Source organism: Macaca nemestrina, chromosome 20 (assembly GCF_043159975.1).
Source record: "Macaca nemestrina isolate mMacNem1 chromosome 20, mMacNem.hap1, whole genome shotgun sequence".
In the NCBI taxonomy this organism is placed as follows: domain Eukaryota; kingdom Metazoa; phylum Chordata; class Mammalia; order Primates; family Cercopithecidae; genus Macaca; species Macaca nemestrina.
This window is the reverse complement of record NC_092144.1, coordinates 11,658,135-11,677,478: the sequence shown is the minus strand read 5'-3', so window position 1 is coordinate 11,677,478 and position 19,344 is coordinate 11,658,135. Positions and strand designations below refer to the sequence as shown.

The following is a 19,344-nucleotide window of genomic DNA, read 5'->3' as shown; positions in this document are numbered from 1 at the left end:
TTAAAATGTCTTTGAGGGCTCACATAAGTCTCTTGCATTTAGGTATTCTTGACATACACTTTATAACAAACTGATAACCTTAGGCAACTTGTTTAACTGAGTTCTTCAACTTCTTGTAGCAAATTATTAAATCTGATAGTAGAGTTGTTGGTTTTATACACATTTGGTTAAAAGGGTGGTCCCTAGGGCTTGCATTTGGCCTCTACAGTAGGGTCCCTGTTGTGGAACTGAGCCCTCAATTTGTGGGGTCTGTGGAAATGTTAGATGGTGTCAGCATTGAATTATTGAACACCAGTTTTTGTTGGAGAATCAGCTCGTGTTCAGCAAATGCTACATATTTGTTGTCAGAAGTAATGTTAGATAAAAGACGCCATGGATTAGAACCATAACTCTGAATTTGTCATTGTAATTTATTATAGGTTCAGTATGTATTCACCCATAAGCATCGTTTTGCTTCTTCAGTTTCTAGTTAGTTAATACTACCATTAATATGCCATCCATATAATGCTGAAAAGGCAGTCCTACTACAAGGTATCTACCCAAAGGAGTGGAAATCATTATATCAAAAAGTTCCCTGCACTCATGTTTATTGCAGACTATTCACAATAGCAAACTTATAAAATCAGCCTAAGTGTCCATCAACAGAAGATTAAATAATGAAAATGTGATATATTCTTCACACAGTGGAATACTATTTAGACATTAAAAAGAATGAAATTGTGTCTTTTGCAACAATATGGATGGAATGGGAGGCCATGATCTTAAGTGAAACAACTCAGACGCAGAAAGACAAATACTGCCTGTTCTCATTTATAAGTGGTAATTAAAGAATGTGTGTAGGGCCAGGCACAATGGCTCACACTTGTAATCCCACCACTTTGGGAGGCCAAGGCAGGTGGGTCACGAGGTCAGGAGATCGAGACCATCTTTGCTAACATGGTGAAACCTCGTCTCTACTAAAAATACAAAAAAGTAGCCGGGTGTGGTGGCGGGCACCTGTAGTCCCATCTACTTGGGAGGCTGAGGCAGGAGAATCGCTTGAACCCGGGAGGCAGAGGCTGTAGTGAGCCGAGATCATGTCACTGCACTCCAGCCCAGGTGATAGAGTGAGATTCATTCTCAAAAAAAAAGAATGTGTATATATGTGGACAAGTGAAGACTCATGGGGATGAGGGAGGTTATTTGGTGGATAATGGAGATTGCTCCAGGGATGGATGCACTGAAATGCCTGACTTTACAAGGCAATATATCAATATAGTAAAATTGCACCTGTACTCCATGAATATATATATCTAATTTATACATATATGTATGTATACATATATTATACATATGCATATATGTGTGTGTGTGTGTATATGGAATGCACATTTTAGGGTACTACCCAAAACTTCTGAATTAGTAGTTCTTGGAACTGGGCCCAATGAATTTTTTTTTTTTTTTTCTTTTTGAGACAGTCTTACTCTGTTGCCCAGGCTGGAGTGCAATGGCGCGATCTTGGCTCACTGCAACCTCTGCCTCAGCCTCCTGAGTAGCTGGGACTACAGGTGTGCGCCACCATGCCCGGCTGATTTTTGTATTTTTAGTAGAGACGGGTTTCACCGTGTTGGCCAGGCTGGTCTTGCCAGGTCGGGTTTTTTTTTTTCTTTTGTATTTTTTGAGGTCTTTCACCCAGGCTGGAGTGCAGTGGCATGATCTCGGCTCACTGCAACCTCTGCCTCCTGGGTTTAAGCAATTCTCTGCCTCAGTCTCCCAAGCAGTTGGGATTACAGGTGCCTACCACAACACCTGGTTAATTTTTGTATTTTTGGTAGAGACAGGGTTTCACCATCTTGGCCGTGCTGGTCTCGAACTCCTGACTTCGTGATCCACCTGCCTCCCAAAGTGCTGGGATTACAGGTGTAAGCCACTGCGCCCGGCCTCCAGTGATCTGTTTTTTAACAAGCTCTTCAGATGATTCTCATGCACATAAAGTATGAGAACTAGTTCATCAGAGCCACCTGTTAAAATATAATGCAAAAAGATATAACTAAAATGTAAATATAATTAGTAACTAAATTGGGACACTAGGGAATACTGATTTGATTCAAAGACAGCAAGAAAGGATGAACAGACGGGGGGAAAACAGGAAAATTGTGCTGAAAAGATTTTTGTGTTCTTTATTTGCCTCCATCTGTTTGACACATGCTGTTACCTGAGGCTATGGTCATGCAGTTTACTCACACATTGCAGTGTTCGTAGGACTTGACTTTTGTTTGAGAAAGAGTTTTGCTCTTGTTGCCCAGGCTGGAGTGCAATGGTGTGATCTCGGCTCACCGCAACCTCCACCTTCTAGATTCAAGCGATTCTCCTGCCTCAGCCTCCCTAGTACCTGGGATTACAGGCATGTGCCACCATGCCCGGCTAATTTTGTATTTTTAGTAGAGATGGGGTTTCTCCATGTTGGTGAGGCTGGTCTCGAACTCCTGACCTCAGGTGATCCGCCTGCCTCAGCCTCCCAAAGTGCTGGGATTACAGGCGTGAGCCACCGTGCCCGGCCAGGACTTGACTTTTAAGTTAATTTTTTGATGTTGTTGATAATGTTGTTTTTGTCTCTACACTCTAACAGTTCATGAGTTTTTTAACATGTGGGGGGAACATTGCTGGGTTATGGATTATAGACAAACTTCAGTTTATTAGGACATCATAATAGCATGTGTGGATTAACTGTCTGACCAGACCAGGTGCGGTGGCTCACGCTTGTTATCCCAGCACTTTGGGAGACCTTGGTGGGTGGATCACCTGAGGTCAGGAGTTCGAGATTAGCCTGGCCAACGTGGTAAAACCCCATTTCTACTAAAAGCACAAAATATTATCTGGATGTGGTGGCGGGTGCCTGTAATCCCAGCTACTCGGAAGGCTGAGGCAGGAGAATTGCTTGGACCCCGGAGGCGGAGCTTGCAGTGAGCCGAGATCACGCCATTCCACTCCAGCCTGAGCAACAAGAGTGAAAATCTGTCTCAAAAAAAAAAGTTTTCTGACTATGTATGCATGTCTGTTTATACTTTTTTTTTTTTTCCCCCCGGGCTTAATTCACTTTATTTTTCTTGTATAAAAACCCTATGTTGTAGCCACAGCTGGAGCCTGGGTCCTCTGCACAGGGACTCTGGTGTGGGTCTTAATGAGGTGGTCAGTGAATTCCTGATAGGGAGACTTGGCGAATACAGTCTCCTTTCAGAGGTCGGGAGTCAGGTAGCTGTAGGTCTTAGAGATGGCATCAAAGGCGGCCTTGGCAAAGTTGCCCAGGGTGGCAGTGCAGCCCCAGGCTGAGATGTGGCAGTCACTGATACCAGCCATCATGAGCAGCTTCTTGGGCACAGGTGCTGAGACGATGCCAGTGCCCCTGGGTGCAGGAATGAGGCGCACCAGCACAGAGCCACAGTGGCCTGTCACCTTGCAAGGGACGGTGTGGGGCTCGCCGATCTTGTTCCCCCAGTAGCCTCTGCGCATGGGGACAATGGAGAGCTTGGCCAGGATGATGGCCCCGCGGATGGCAGTGGCCACCTCCTTGGAGCACTTAACTCTGATACCGACATGGCCATTGTAGTCCCCGATGGCAACAAACACCTTGAACCTGGTGCGCTGGCTGGCATGGGTCTCCTTCTGCACTGGTGTAATCAAAATCTCATCCTTGAGAGAGGCCCCCAGGAAAAAGTCAATGATCTCACATTCCTTGATGGGCCAGGAGAAGAGATACATCTCCTCCAGGGACTAGATCTTCATGTCCTTGACCAGGCGGCCCAGCTTAGTAACGGGCATCCACTCCTTATCCTCGGCCTTGCCTCTGCGAGCTCTGTGGCCCCGGCCCCAGATGCCACTGCTGAAATCTCCGTGGAGGCCACCACGGTTCCCCATCCCAGGGCCCCCAGGGCCTCTGGGCCCCCGCGCTGCACCTGCGTCATCAGCCATCTGGTTTTTTCTCAGAGTAGAAGCTATACCTTTTAATATTTATCTTTATGTTATCTCCATGTGATTATGTATTATCTCCATATGATTATATATTGTGTTTTTACTGGATTAGCATTCATGTTGTGGACTTTCATCTGTGAAATAATGCTCAGTCATTTAATTCATTTGCATAGTAAATGCAAATGTTTGCTTTGTTTCTCTCTTTGTTTTGGGCATACTTTATACACAAATCCTTTTTTACATGGAGGGGTTGGTAATATTTCCTTTCAGATGGTGGTTTATTTTTTATATTTATTTTATTTAGATGAATTCTTCCTAAATTTTTTATTTTTTTAGATAATGTCCAGCTCTGTCACCCAGGCTGGATTGCAGTGGCACAATCAGCTCACTGCAGCCTCAAACTCCTGGGCTCCCAAGTAGCTGAGACCATAGGCATGTGCCACCACACTTGGCTAATTTTTAAAATTTGTGTAGAGAGAGGGTCTGCCATGTTGCCTGGCTGGTCTCAAATTCCTGGCCTTGAGATCCTCTTGCCTTGGCCTCCCACAGTACTGGGATTATAGATGTGGGTCACTATGCCTGCCTCTTCTTAATGTAATTAGAGTTCAATTTGCCAGACTTCTCCTTTGGAAGCTACTTTATTTTCTTATATAAGAAGACTCTTATTAAATAAGAAAAACATTTTTCTGGCCAGGCACGTTGGCTCACGCCTGTAATCCCAGCACTTTGATAGGCCGAGGAGGGCGGATCACGAGGTCAGGAGATCGAGACCATCCTGGCTAACACGGTGAAACCCTATCTCTACTAAAAAATACCAAAGAATTAGCCGGGCGTGATGGTGGGTGCCTATAGTCCCAGCTACTCGGGAGGCTGAGGCAGGAGAATGGCATGAACCTGGGAGGCGGAGCTTGCAGAGAGCCGAGATCACGCCACTACACTCAAGCCTGGGTGGGTGACAGTGTGAGACTCTGTCTCAAAAAAAAAAAAAGAAAAAAAAATTTCTGTAATTTTCAAAAGTGTGTTTTTGTCTTTCATAGGTGTTGTATGTTTGTCTAATTTAATCTTTAGGTCTGTCTCTTGAAACTGGCTATAAAGTTTATCTCTGCTCTGGTGTACCTCCAGGGATTTGGTTGTGGATGGTTACGTTGTGCCTTTCATGGGATACATTTGTTTACCAAAAATAAGGCCATTGAGGCAGATACAATTTGATAAAGTTTATTATAAACCAAATTTGAGGATCAACTTGAGAAGACACACCAGCAAATTTGGATGTGTTCCAAAATTGATTACAAGTTGGATGCCTTTATGAGAAAGTTTAGGAGAAACTGGGGGACTACTCATACCAGAATTGTCCTTTTCCTTGAAGGGTACAATATTGACGTTACGATCATTGCCTATAGATGACAGCTGACAGGCTAAAATGGTCTAAGTGGAAGACAATCAGCAAAACATGATTCAGAAATAAATCAGTGTCTTTTTTGATGTTAATAGATCACGTTAATCATATCAACAGTTTGGAGAACTCACAATAAGATTTGAGGGACTCATGATAAGATCCTTTACTCACAGACAGGATGTAAGCCATTTAATTAGAAGACTTCTCGCCAGGCGCGGTGTCTCATGCCTGTAATCCCAACGCTTTGGGAGGCCGAGGTGGGTGGATCACCTGAGGTCAGAAGTTCAAGACCAGCCTGACCAATATGGTGAAACCCCTCTCTACTAAAAAATAGAAAAATTAGCCGGGCATGGTGGCGGACGCCTGTAATCCCAGCTGCTCGGTAGGCTGAGGCAGGAGAATAATTTGAACCTGGGAGGCGGAAGTAGCAGTGAGCCGAGATCATGCTTTTGCACTTCAGCCTGGGTGACAGAGCAAGACTCCGTCTCAAAAAAAAAAAAAAAAAGAAGAAGAAGAAGAAGACGACTTCTCCAAGTGGGCTGATTTGGAAACCTGCCAAATGTGACCTATAGGTTATCAATTCTTTATCTTGGCAGAGGGCTTAGTGCTTGTATATGAGACCAGTGACCTCATTCCTGTAGACTTCAAAGCCTAATGTGTGGTAGAGAAAGAGTCTACCTCTCTTAGTCACTTAGGACTGCTATACCAGATTGCCATAAACTGCATGCCTTAGACAACAAACATTCATTTCTCAAAGATGTAGAGGCTGGAAGTCCAATATCAAGCAGATGAGGCCTCTGGAAAGGGCCTGCTACCTGGTTTGAAGATGGCAGTCTAACCCTTATGTCCTCACATGGTGGAGCTATGTCTGTAATATCTGTCTAGTTTTGGTATTAGGGCAATATTGCCCTTATAAAATGGAATAGAAAGTGTTTCCTCTGCTTCTCTTTTCTGGAAGAGATTGTAGAGAATTGGTATCATTTCTTCCATAAATGCTTGCCAGAATTCAGTGAAATTCTGACCTGTTTGCTTGTTTTTTCTGGGACATTTATTTTTTATTAATATCTTCAATAGATACAGGCCTATTCATATTACTTAGGTCTCCTTTTGTGAGTTTTGGTAGTGTCTTTCAAGGTCCACTCCATGTAATTTTATCAAATATGTGGGTACTTAGTTGTTCCTAATAGTCCTTTATGGTCCTTTTACTGTCCATGGGATTAGTAGTGATGGCTCCTTTTTTTTTCTGAGTTAACTTGGCTATGGGCTTATGAATTTTAATGATGTTTCCAAAGAACCATCTGTTGGTTTGTTGGTGTTTTCTACTGATTTCTTCATTGCTATTTCGTTATATCTCTTCCCATTGTTACTTTCATCTGTTTGATTTACATTAATCTTGTCATTTTTCTCTAGTTTCCTAAAATGGAAGGTTAGGGTATTGATTTTAAACCTTTACTTTCTAGGAAATGCACTCAATTCTTTAAATTTCCCTCAAAGCACTGCCTTTACTCCATTCCAAAGATTTTGCTAAGATATACTCTTTTTCAACATTGCAATATTTACATTTTGCTTGACAATTCTCTTTGAAGTTTGTGTAGTTGAGAAGTTTGTGGCTTCAATCTCCACTTTGTTGAGGTTTTTCAACTATGCTTCTGTTACTAATTTTTACATTAATTCTAATATGATTTGATCACATACTTTAAAAAAATTTATTCAAGTGTGTTTTATGGTTGATAATATTGTTCATCTTGGTGAATATTTCACCAAGGCTTGAGAAGAATGTGTATGCTGTTGTTGAATGAATGATTCTATAAATATGTTTCAATTAAACCCAGTTGATTGATAGTGCTGTTGAATTCAGCTGTATCATTCGTGATTTTCTGCAGAGCTGATCTGTCAATTATTGATAGAGGTGAGTTGTTTTTAGTTGTTTTCCCCCAACTATAATCCTAGGTTTGTGTATTTTGCCTTGCGGTTTTATACGTTTTTGCATTATATATTTTGATCCTCTGTTTTATGGGCATAGATGTTAAGGATTATTATGTCGTATAGGATTGACTTCTTTATCATTATGAAATCTCTCTAACCCTTGTAGTTTTTAAAAATCTAAAACCTCCTGTAATCCCAGCACTTTGGGAGGCCGAGGCGGGCGGATCACAAGGTCAGGAGATCGAGACCACGGTGAAACCCCGTCTCTACTAAAAATACAAAAAATTAGCCGGGCGCGGTGGCGGGCGCCTGTAGTCCCAGCTACTCAGGAGGCTGAGGCAGGAGAATGGCGTGAACCCGGGAGGCGGAGCTTGCAGTGAGCCGAGATCGCGCCACTGCACTCCAGCCTGGGCGACAGAGCGAGACTCCGTCTCAAAAAAAAAAAAAAAAAGTCTAAAACCTGATTTGTCTGAATGTAATATAGCTCTTCTAATTTCTCTTGATAGGGCTAGTATGGCATGTATTTCTTCATACCTGTATATTTAATGTATCTGTGTCTTTCTGTTTAAAATGCTTTTTAAAAATACAGTTTGGGGCCTTGTTTTTTATTTCACTCTGCCAGTCTCTCTTTTTACTGGTGAATATAGATAATACACATTTAAGTGGCAGTTGACATAACTGGATTCAGATAAACATATATATTACTGTTTTCTATTTGTTGTTCTCTTTTTTTTTTAACTTCTCTTTTTCTACCCTTTTTCCTTTTAGCTGAGCATTCTATGTGATTTCATTTTCTGTATTATTTATCTATATAGTCTACTTTTTCTTAGATTCTATTAGTGAATTCCCCAGAGTTTGTGGGGAATTCACTAATAGACCACAACTAATGGACCTTCAATTTCAAGTAACACTATACTGGCTTCAGGAATAGTGCTGGTATAATAGACAGTTCCAAAGTGTGATAGACTGTTCTTCCTCCCATCACATTTAACATTACTGTCATTCATTAGTTCAACTGGGAGCTATAAACCACTGAATACATTGTTGATATTATTATTATTATTTTCTTTTGAGATGGAGTCTCACTCTGTTGCCCAGGCTGGAGTGCAATGGTGCGATCGCAGCTCACTGCACCCTCCACCTCTTGGGTTCAAGCAATTCTCCTGCCTCAGCCTCCCAAGTAGCTGGGATTATAGGTGTGCACCACCACACCCAGCTAATTTGATATTATTATTTTGAACAAACCTATATCTATTAGATCAGATGGGTATAAGAAGAGTAAATAATTTTTTGTGCCTTCATTTAGTTATTTCCTAACACTCTTCATATATATGTGTGTGTACACACACACATACACACACACACACAAAATCTGAATTTCTAACCCATATCATTTTTTTCTCTCTGATGAACTTCTTTTAACATTACTGGCAAGGCAGGTATACCAGTCACACATTCCTTCCATTTAATTCCCCTTCTTGTTTTTTTTTTTTTTCCTCAGACCAGGTAATTCCAATTGTTTTGTCTTCATTTTAGTTTTTTTTTCCCCACTGGTTGCTCACATCTGATATTTTCATTTAAGTTGTATCTTGCAGTTGCAGAAATTCTATATGGCTCAATTTTTAATATATTTTGGTATTATTTTATCCCTACATCAATTTTCTGGTTTTCTCTTAGTTCTTTATCATTGTCTTTACCAAGTTGAATGTATTTAAGACAGTTGCTTTACAGTTTTTATTCAGTAAATCCAGTGTTTGAGATTTCTCAGAGATGATTTATCTCAAATTGTTTCTATTAATAAGCCATATTTTTGTGTTTCTCTGTTTTATTTATTTCTCTCTCTCTTTTTTTTTTTTTTTTGGTATTGAAAAGGAGACATTTGAATGTTATAATTGGGTAACTCTGGAAATCAGATTGTTTCCCCTTAATTGTTTGGTATTCTTGCTTGAAAGCTGAAATTATTCATTTCTTTTTCTTTTTTAAAATGGAGACAGAGTCTCACTATGTTGCCCAGCCTGGTCTGAAACTCCTGGCCTCAAGTGATCCTCCTGCCTCAGCCTCCCAAAGTTCTGGGATTACAGGCTTGAGCCACTGCACCTGGCCTATTCATTTGTTTAGTAACATTTTCAAATAATGTTTGCAGAGAGTGTATTTCCTACTGGGTATAGACACTGAAGTCTCTGTTCTTTTTCTTCTATTCATCCAGTGTTCTGACAGAGATTTCCTGAATGTTAGAAGCTAAAAGTAAAAAAGATGAAACAAATGAAAACCTGACCTCTTCCAGTCCTCATGGATAGCTCTCTGCTGGGGTATTCTTTGAGCACTTAGCCAGAGCATTTACTACTTTAGCCTTCTGTTTCTGTTTAACTAAATCTGGATGTTAGCCAGAGCTGAAAAAGAGGATCCCCACCTGTCTTTTATGAAAATATGTTGTTTCCTGTGCCTGCATGGGGCTTTCTCCATTACCCAGTATATCTGGGTGCTTTTGAATATGTTTATTTGTAAAGAAAAATTATACTCTAGCCTTTTTTCCTGGGACTTAGATGGTCTAATACATTTTTTTTTTTTCCTTGAGACAGTGTCACTCTTTCACTCAGACTGGAGTACAGTGGCACAATCTTGGCTCACTGCAGCCTCAACCTCCCAGGCTCAAGCAATCCTCCTACTTTAGCCTCCTGAGTAGCTGGGACTACAGGCGTGTGCCACCATACCCAGCTAATTTTGTTTATTTTTTGCAGAGATGAGGTCTCCCTATGTTGCCCAGGCTAGTCTTAAACTCCCTGCATTTAAGCAATCCTACCCGCTTGGTGCTAAGAGCAGCTCGGTCATGGAGACCCTAACCCAGCAGCACTAGAGGAATTAAAGACACACACACAGAAATACAGAGTGTGGAGTGGGAAATGAGGGGACTGACAGCCTTCAGAGCTGAGAGCCACGAATTGAGTTTTTACCCACATATTTATTGACAATAAGCCATTGATAAGCATTGTTTCTATAGATTATAGATTAACTAAAAGCTTTCCTTACAGGAAACAAAGGGACAGGCTCTGGCTAGTTATCTGCAACAGGAACATGTCCTTAAGGCACACATTGCTCATGCTATTGTTTGTGGTTCAGGAATGCCTTAAGCGATTTTCTGCCCTGGGTGGGCCAGGTGTTCCTTGCCCTTATTCCAGTAAACCAACAACCTTCAGTGTTGGCGTCATAGCCATCACGAGCATGTCACAGTGCTGCAGAGACTTTGTTTATGGCCAGTTTTGGGGGCCTGTTTAAGGCCGATTTGGGGGCCTGTTCCCAACATTTCCCCCTTTTTGTTTTTGCAAGACGATAAAAGCAAAGGCAGCTTTATCACGGTGAGCTACTTCTCATAGGAGTCAGGACCTGCATCTGCAAACTATACAAAGACAAACAACACAAATTAAAAGCACAGTCATCATTGAAATCATGGAGACTCCAAGTGTTTCTATCCATTTTAATGGGTTAATAGCTGCTAATCTGTCTGCAGCTACTTCAAGCACTCCAGTTCCTGGCACTAAGGTCAGGTGTGCCTGGGATGCTTTAAATAGTTGTTTTTTAATTTTGCAATATCCAAAGACAAGTTTGTAGAGTGTCCTTCTAGATGCTTTTTTATTCTTTCCCACATTTTGGTCTTATTAAGAGCCATTAATAGTTTCCACAAATCCTTATGTTTAGCTCCTACAGTGGGCCATATTATTTGAGGTTGAGGTGCCACTATACCACCATGTTTCCAGATAATAGGAACTCTTGCCATATTTCTTACCATTTCTACCATCTGACCATTTTGCTCAGACCAGCTGAACATAGTGTGGCTGTGGCATGCAGACTGAGAGGTGCAATTCAAGCTAAACATCCCCTTAGGGGACCAATCAATAATGATTCCATAGGAATTGTTGTGCAGCACCTTTGCCTGTTTTGCAATGCAATCTTCCCAAACAAGTACGTTTATTATTTCTGGCCAGGTTCAATTCTGTTTATAAATAGGTTTTTGAGGGTGGTATGCCTCAATTATAGGAGCAGATTTATTATGGTAAATACTGAGACCAGAAAGCATGTGTAACTGTGTCATAGAGTGATTACATCCAGGCATTATTGCCATCCAAGATTGATAAATATGCCCAATAAGTATAATTGTTCCTTGTTCAAGGAATACTCATGGCACTGGTGATCACTGCTATCACAGCTATCATTAAATTACTCATTGTGACTGGTTGTCCCGCTTTTCTCAGGTGTTTTTTGCCATCTGTGGACAGCTTCTTGATCTGTCCCCAGGTAAGTGGCTGTGTTTGATGGGTGTTGCTCGTGACAGTTGGGGTTCTCCTCAGCGTCAATCTCGACATGGCTGCAACTGGGGGGGTTCTTGGGTTCCTCCCAGAATCTCTTCTTCAGCATCTGGCTCATGATAAGGTTTCAAGTGTCTTGATGGTGTCCAAATCGGCTGTTGATTCGGTCCTGGAGAAATACAAGCATAACCTCTACCGCAAGTTATTATTTTATCTATTTCCCAACTTTTTGTTATCAGATCTCTCCAACAAGCCAGTTGTTCTGCTTCTGTCTTTGCAGCTGGTTTCTATAGATGCTGTTCAGCTGCTGATAGCATCTGGCCTTTAGGCAGGTTAAAAAAATTTAAAGTCAATAATGCTAGATTCAATTGCATATGGGGTGTCCTGTAGTCCCTGTTTCCCCCTTTTTGCTTTTGCAACTGCTTCAGGGAGAGATTCATTCTTTCCACTATGGCTCATCCTTGAGAATTATTTGGGATGCCAGTAATGTGTTTAATATTCCATATGGAGAAAAATATTGCTAGAGCTTGGTTAGTATAGCCTGGGGCATTATCTGTTTTAATAGAAGCTGGAATGCCCATCACTGAAAAACACTGCAAAAGGTGGCATTTAACACAGGCAGAAGACTTCCCTGATTGGCATGTAGCCCAGACAAAGTGAGAAAAGGTATCTACACATACATGCACATGAGTTAGTCTCCCAAACAAGGGAACATGTATGACGTCCATTTGCCAAAGAGAATTATGTTTCAATCCTCAAGGATTAACTCCTCCTGTAAAAGATGAGGAATGCACCACTTGGCAAGCTAGGCATCGCTGGATAATAGCTTTAGCTTCTTTCCAGGTAATGCTGTATCTATGTTTGAGACCAAAGGCATTAACATGGGTTAAATTGTGAGTGTCTAGCATTAGATATTGCAGTAGCAATTAGGCGATCAGCCATTTGTTTCCCTTCAGTTAAAGGCCCTGAAAGAGGTATATGAGCCCTAATATGAGTAATGTAAAAAGGGTGCATTCTACTCCGAACTGCTGTTTGCAGTTGGCTAAATAAAGTCATCAGTTGCTCATCTGTATAAAATCGTAACTGAGCATTTTCAACTAATTGTATAGAATGAACCACATATGAAAAATCAGAAATCACATTAATAGGCATATTAAAAGCAGTCAATACCTAAATTACAGCTACAAGCTTGGCTTTTTGAGCTGAAGTATACAGCATCTGAAAACTACCTTTCGAGCCGGAATAAGAAGCTTTACCATCACTAGACCCATCTGTAAAAACATTCTCAGCACCTTCAGTTGGTTTAAATTTAGTTATTTTGTGGAGAATTCAATTAGTTAATTTTAAAAGCAGAAACAGTTTTGTTTTAGGAAAATGATTATCGAGAATACCCACAAAGTCAGCTAAATGGGTTTGCCAAATGAGACTATTTAGAAAAGCTTGCTGTATTTGTGCCTTCGTGAGAGGGATAATAATTTTTCCAGGATCATATCCATGTAATTTAACAATCTGAGTTCTCCCATTTCCTATCATAGTAGTGATTTGATCCAAATAAGGAGTCAGATTCCGCGAATTAGTATGTGGAAGGAAAAGCCACTCTACAAGATCTTGCTCTTGAACAATAACACCAGTAGGTGAATGCTAAGTTGAAAAACTTAGCAAATCTAGAGTCTTCTCTGGATCTATTCTATTTATTTGAGTCTTATGCACTTGCTTCTCAATTAGCTGTAACTCTGCCTCAGCCTCCCTTGTTAATTGTCAAGGGCTAGTGAGACTAGGATATCTCCTCTTAGGATAGAAAATAGATTACTCATGGCCTAAGTAGGAATGCCTAGAGTAGGTCATGTCCAATTAAGGTCCCCTAGTAATTTTTGAAAGTCATTTAATGTTTTCAATTGATCCCTACGTATGGTTACTTTTTGTGGCACTATTTTAGTGTCATTTACTAAGGTCCCCAAGTAGGAGTAAGGAGTAGTAGTCTGAATTTGTCAGGAGCTATAATTAAACCAGCATAGAGAAATCGAATTTTGCAAGTGATCATAACATTGGAGTAGTATTTCTCATGTGGGGGCAGCACAAAGTATATCATCCATGTAATGAATAATGTAACACTGAAGTTTTTTTACGAGTAGGTTTAATTGCTCACCCTACATACTTCTGGCAAATTGTTGGACTGTTTAACATGCCTTATGGCAACACTTTCCAATTAAAATTCTTAGCAGGCTGCAGGTTGTTTACTGCAGGAATTGTAAATGCAAACTGTTCACAGTCTTGCTCAGCTAAGGGGATAGTAAAGAAACAGTCTTTTAAATCTATCTATTAAAGTCCAATTTTTTGGAATCATATCAGGAGAAGGCAGTCCTGGCTGCAATGTCCCCATAGGTTGTATAACTGAATTAATGGCTCTTAAGTCAGTTAACATTCTCCGTTTACCTGATTTTTTTCTTGATTACGAAAACTGGAGAATTCCAAGGGGAAAATGTTGGAGCTATGTGTCCTTTTTCTAATTGTTCAGTAACTAGGTCCTCTAAAGCCTCCGGTTTCTCTTTACTTAGCGGCTATTGTTCTATCCCAATTGGCTTATCTGTTATCCATTTTAAAGGTATAGGTTCTGGAGGCTTAACAATGGCCGCCATCAAAAATGATATCCTAAATCTTGGCGGGAACTTTGTCTTTCCCTTGAAGCAGTTCCTTCAAACCTTGCAAATTTTTTCCTAGTCCCATACCAGGGACATACCCCATTTCATGCATCATATGTTGACTTTGAGGGCTGTATAGTTACTCTGGAATTAGAACTTGTGCTCCCCATTGTTGTAATAAATCTCTTCCCCATAAATTTATAGGTACAGAAGTTATAATTGGTTGAATAGTCCCAGGTGGTCCATAGGGCCCTTCACAATGCAAAATATAACTACTCTGATATACTTCAGGGGCTTACCAACTCCAACTATGTTAAATTGAGCAGTTTGGAACAGGACCCTGGACGGGCCCCTCATGAAGTTTCCCGAAATCGGGTTCCCATCTTTATCAAACTTAGAGTGACACTGATTAGCCCAGTGTTTTCCTTTTCTGCATTTTGGACATATTGCAGGCTCAGCAGTTTTCTTTCTTCTCTCAACTGGCGGCCTGACTCACTGATTTTTTTCTACGTTCTTTTTTAGTATGATCATTCTTCCCACAGTTAAAACAAGCTCCAGGAAATGGAGTATTTCCTTTACCCACTTTCAGTCCTTCTGTGGCTTGTGCCAACAAAGTAGCTTTAACAGGGAACTGCCAAGCCTCTATATCACCCTTTCATCTGGCTTGCTGAATTCCTGCCTGAATAGAACTGAGAGTGGTTGCTCAAGGTGCTGCCTGAACAGTCACTGGGGCAACTACTTTTCGCCCGGTGTCCTCAAAAAAAAAAGAAAGATCTGGAGGGTCAGGCCACTGTTTTTCTTCAAAATAATGAGGGGGTGCAGAAGGGTAGGAATGAACCTCTTCTTCCTTTGCCACTTTAGCTTTAGCTGGCAAACAAACTTGCTCTGTCACCTCTTCTGTTACTTCATTATACTCTCATTCCTCCTCATCATCAGTGTGGAAAGGTTCCAAGGTGGAACAAACCAGAGCTCACACTTGTCCCATTGTTACCCTGATGCTTCTGAGCTTCCCTTCTTACTCACCATGGGGATTGCTTAAGAGTACTCGGGTGTCCTCAAGCTTAGTTACACATTCTCCAACCATCGCTTTGTTGACCCTTTGACCTGGGTTCAAGCCCCACGTATGGGCATCACTTGCCGAGACCAGCTCGGTCGTGGAGACTCTAACCCAGCGGCACTAGAGGAATTAAAGACACACACACAGAAATATACAGTGTGGAATGGGAAATCAGGGGCCTGGCAGCCCTTCAGAGCTGAGAGCCACGAACAGAGTTTTACCCACATATTTATTGACAGTAAGCCAGTGATAAGCATTGTTTCTATAGATTATAGATTAACAGCCTTCCTTACGGGAAACAAAGGGATGGGCTGTGGCTAGTTATCTGCAGCAGGAACATGTCCTTAAGGCACACATTGCTCATGCTATTGTTTGTGGTTCAGGAACACCTTAAGTGGTTTTCTGCCCTGGGTGGGCCAGGTGCTCCTTGCCCTCATTCTGGTAAACCAACAACCTTCAACATGGGCATCATAGCTATCATGAGTATGTCACAGTGCTGCAGAGATTTTGTTTATGGCCAGTTTTGGGGGCCTGTTTATGTCCAGATTTGGGGGCCTGTTCCCAACACCTTGGCCTCCGAAAGTGCTGGGATTACAGGTGAGAGCCATCACATCTGGCCTTCTAATGTATGTCTTAGTCTGTCCCAGGTGGTTGTATGCTTTTTGTGTATTTTGCAACATTTTAAAGTAGTTCCTGCCCAGTTTCACTCTGATTGGATTGCATTGTAGATGAAATAGAAAAGAGAGTCTTGTTTCAGACCTTTGGATAGTCCCCAGACTGAATAAAAAATAGAAAGGCAATAATTTGGAAATAAAATATGATCTGTACTCTCTGTGGTGATTAGAGTTCTACCATGGGAACTCTGACTGCTATCTTCAAGACTGGCAATGAAGTGGGCAGAGATGGGGCCAAAGGAAAAAACAATACAAAGCTTTCCTATCATTTTTTACTTTCCTGTTTATGTATCTTTTTCTCACTGTCAATAGGATGGGATGTGGAAAATTATAGTTTTAAATCCTCTGTTTTTGTATAGCTGTCTACTTTCTTGATGAGAAGGGTTTTTTTAAAAAGTATTTTTAGACATTTATGACTTCTATAAAAATGGTTTATGTAATGTTATTATTAAATGTCTGCTGTTTATGGAATATAATCGATATTCATGAAAGCTGACACTGAACTCTGTCTAAGAACATTTGCAGCCTGTCCCCTTCTTTTCTTTCTCCTTTGACATTACCCAATAAAAAGTTTAAAATTTTTCTGTTTAGTTGGTAAAATCTCTTTTATTAGTCTTTTGTTATACTTAACTACATTTTATCTACAGGGAACTAGTCACCAGCTTCCAAAATATTCTCTCCATGTAATCACATAGGATAGGCTAAATCCCCCAAGTAAGAAATAGAAAAAAAATGAAACAACAACAACAAAAAACATATGAAATATCACCTACCAGAGTTGCTCATTAGGGACCCAGTGCCTAGAGTGTTTCTTTGTGTCTGTCTTAGTCTATAAGACTGTTTTTTTTGTTACTTATAACAGGATACCAGAACTGGGGTAATCTGTAAGAAATGATATTTATGTTTTGCAGTTCTGGAAGCTGGGAAGACCAAGTAAGGTCAAAGTGGGCATCTGGTGGGAACCTTCTTGCTGATGGGGACTCTGTAGAGTCCCTGGGTGGCACAGGGCATTACATGGTGAGGGGGCTGAGTGTCTAGCTGAAGTATCTTCCTCTTCTCGTAAGGACACCAGAACCTCATCTGTGATAACCCATTTATTAATTAAGCCATTCATACGTGAGTGGATTAATCCATCCATGTGTTCCAAACCCTCAAAACCCACTTACCTCTTAAAGCACTACCTTTCAGTACTGCCACATTGGAGATTCAGTTTCAGCATGCATTTTGGAGGGGAAAACAGTCAAACATAGCAGTGGCTGATTGGGTACGCTTCCTCTGCTGAGGATGTAATACAATTTCAAACTCTCAGAGGGAAGTTAGGAGTTAAGCAGAACCATAATTTTTACACAAATAGTTTAGCCACACTCCACCCCTGTTGTTAGTTATGCTCATGGGACCCTCCCCTAAATACATTGTCTAGACCCCATGAAAGGTTCAACATTGTGAACAAGCAGTTGTAAGGATATGCAGTCTCAGGACTGCTAATTGTAACTCTCTTTTGCACAGTAGGTTGTAGGACTTTGTCACGACAAGAACTACAGGCCCACTGTAGAAACAGACATTAGGAGTAATCCAGGCAATAAGATTCATTTGCATAATTCACCAATAAGAGACATGTTCCTGTTCAACTGTTATTTTAGCAAGCACAATTCCAGCATCAGACAGTGAGTGTAGACACAGAATAAGAGTGGATTTACCATGTCATTGAATAAATGCTTGGAAACCACAGCATCATGGGAAGTTTATGAAGTGAGTATAGGTTCTCAGTACTGTGAGTTTCAACCTTCCTTTTCTGGACATATGGGATGTTTCAGGACTCAGTGGCCTTTGAGGATGTGGCTGTGAACTTCACCCATGAGGAGTGGGCTTTGCTGGGTCCATCACAGAAGATTCTCTACAGAGATGTGATGCGGGAAACCATTAGGAACCTGAACTGTGTAGGTATGGATGACATCATGTCTTCATTTAGTCAATTAGAGACGTTTGTTTTTTGCGGTCATCAGTGCTGTTCAGTGATTTGATATACGGAAAAGGGATACAGTTCACCCTTGAACAACACAGGGTTAAGAAGTGCCAGGCCCCAACCAGTTGTATGTCCTCATATAATCTTTTGTCTGCCACAGCTTAGCCTATTTTGACTGGCAGCCTTATCAGTCATACAAACAAGTGACGAGCACAGATATGTCACATGTATTGCATACTGTATTCTCAGAATAAAGTAAGTTAGAGAAAGTAAATTTTTTTTTCTTTTTTGTTTTTTGAGATGGCATCTTGCTCTGTCACCTAGACTGGAGTGCAGTGGCACAATCTTGGCTCACTGCAAGCTCTGCCTCCCCGGTTCATGCCATTCTCCTGCCTCAGCCTCCCCAGTAGCTGGGACTATAGGCGCCAGTCACCACGCCCGGCTAATTTTTTGTATTTTTAGTAGAGACGGGGTTTCACCATGTTAGCCAGGATGGTCTCGATCTCCTGACCTCATGATCCGCCCATCTTGGCCTCCCAAAGTGCTGGGATTACAGGTGTGAGCCACCATTCCTGGCCTAGAGAAAGTAATTGTTAATAAAAAAATCTCAAGGAAGAATGAAACTATATTTACTCTGCATTAAGTTGAAGTGGATCATCATGAAGGTTTTCATCCTCATCTTCACATTGAGTAGGCTAAGTAAGAAGAGGGTTTTGTCTTGCTGTCTCAGCGGTAGCAGAGACTGAAGAACATTTATATATAAATGGACTTGTGCAGTTCAAACCTGTGTTGTTCAGGAGTCAACTATAGTTCAATGAATGAATCATGCATGATTGCAGTGTACATAAAATCTTAACAGTTTTTGTGTCATTTTGTAATAATTTATAGTGAATTTTCTGGATCTCTCTTTTAGGAATGAAATGGGAAAACCAGAACATTGATGATCAGTACCAAAATCTCAGGAGAAATCCAAGGTAATTTGTACTTATAAGAGACAGGTGATGTCCCTGTAATGTTTCTGAGAATGACAAGCACTTTTTAAAAGAAGCAAAGATTATGAACAAGCCCAGCTTAAATTTATTCTTAGAAAAATTTCTCTATAAAAATGTATTATTAAATGTGACATAAATATATTATTAAATGTGACATAGCTATTCAGTGTTTGCAAAGTAGTTCCCATGGAAACAATATTAAGATTTCCCATAAGAAGCTGGGTATGGTAACTCATGCCCGCAATCCCAGCACTTTGGGAGGCTGAGACAGGAGGATCACTTGAGCTTGGGAGTTGGAGGCTGCAGTGATCTGTGATGGCACTGGTGCACTCTAATGTAAGTGACAGAGCAAGACTCTGTCTTAAAAAAAAAACAAAAAACAAAAAACGAAAGGCCGGGAGTAGTGGCTTATGCCTGTAATCCCAGCACTTTGGGAGGCCGAGGCAGG

At 41.0% G+C, this 19,344-nt stretch overlaps 1 protein-coding gene, 1 long non-coding RNA gene and 1 pseudogene across 12 annotated transcripts in view; 1 reads left to right on the top strand and 2 right to left on the bottom strand.

Moving 5' to 3' along the window:
* LOC112427563 (uncharacterized) overlaps nt 1-19,344 on the bottom strand; it is a 137,653-nt gene that overhangs the window by 46,819 nt on the left and 71,490 nt on the right. The gene's annotated exons all lie outside the window — the stretch shown is intronic.
* Nucleotides 1-19,344, top strand: part of LOC105468780 (zinc finger protein 44) — an 83,843-nt gene that overhangs the window by 41,738 nt on the left and 22,761 nt on the right. For 8 of the 11 annotated variants that reach the window (XR_003019166.2, XM_011719435.3, XM_071087542.1 and 5 more), the window contains 2 exons: nt 17,756-17,882; nt 18,818-18,878. Coding sequence is in view for 10 of the 11 variants with exons in the window: in XM_011719435.3 (XP_011717737.3) it covers nt 17,756-17,882; nt 18,818-18,878 (188 nt within the window). In the remaining variant the exon portion in view is untranslated. Of the gene's footprint in view, nt 1-7,710; nt 11,561-17,755; nt 17,883-18,817; nt 18,879-19,344 lie in introns of those variants that run through there. The other 3 variants (XM_071087544.1, XM_024794421.2, XM_024794420.2) reach the window with 3 other exon arrangements.
* Nucleotides 3,045-3,948, bottom strand: LOC105469176 (small ribosomal subunit protein uS5 pseudogene; annotated as a pseudogene).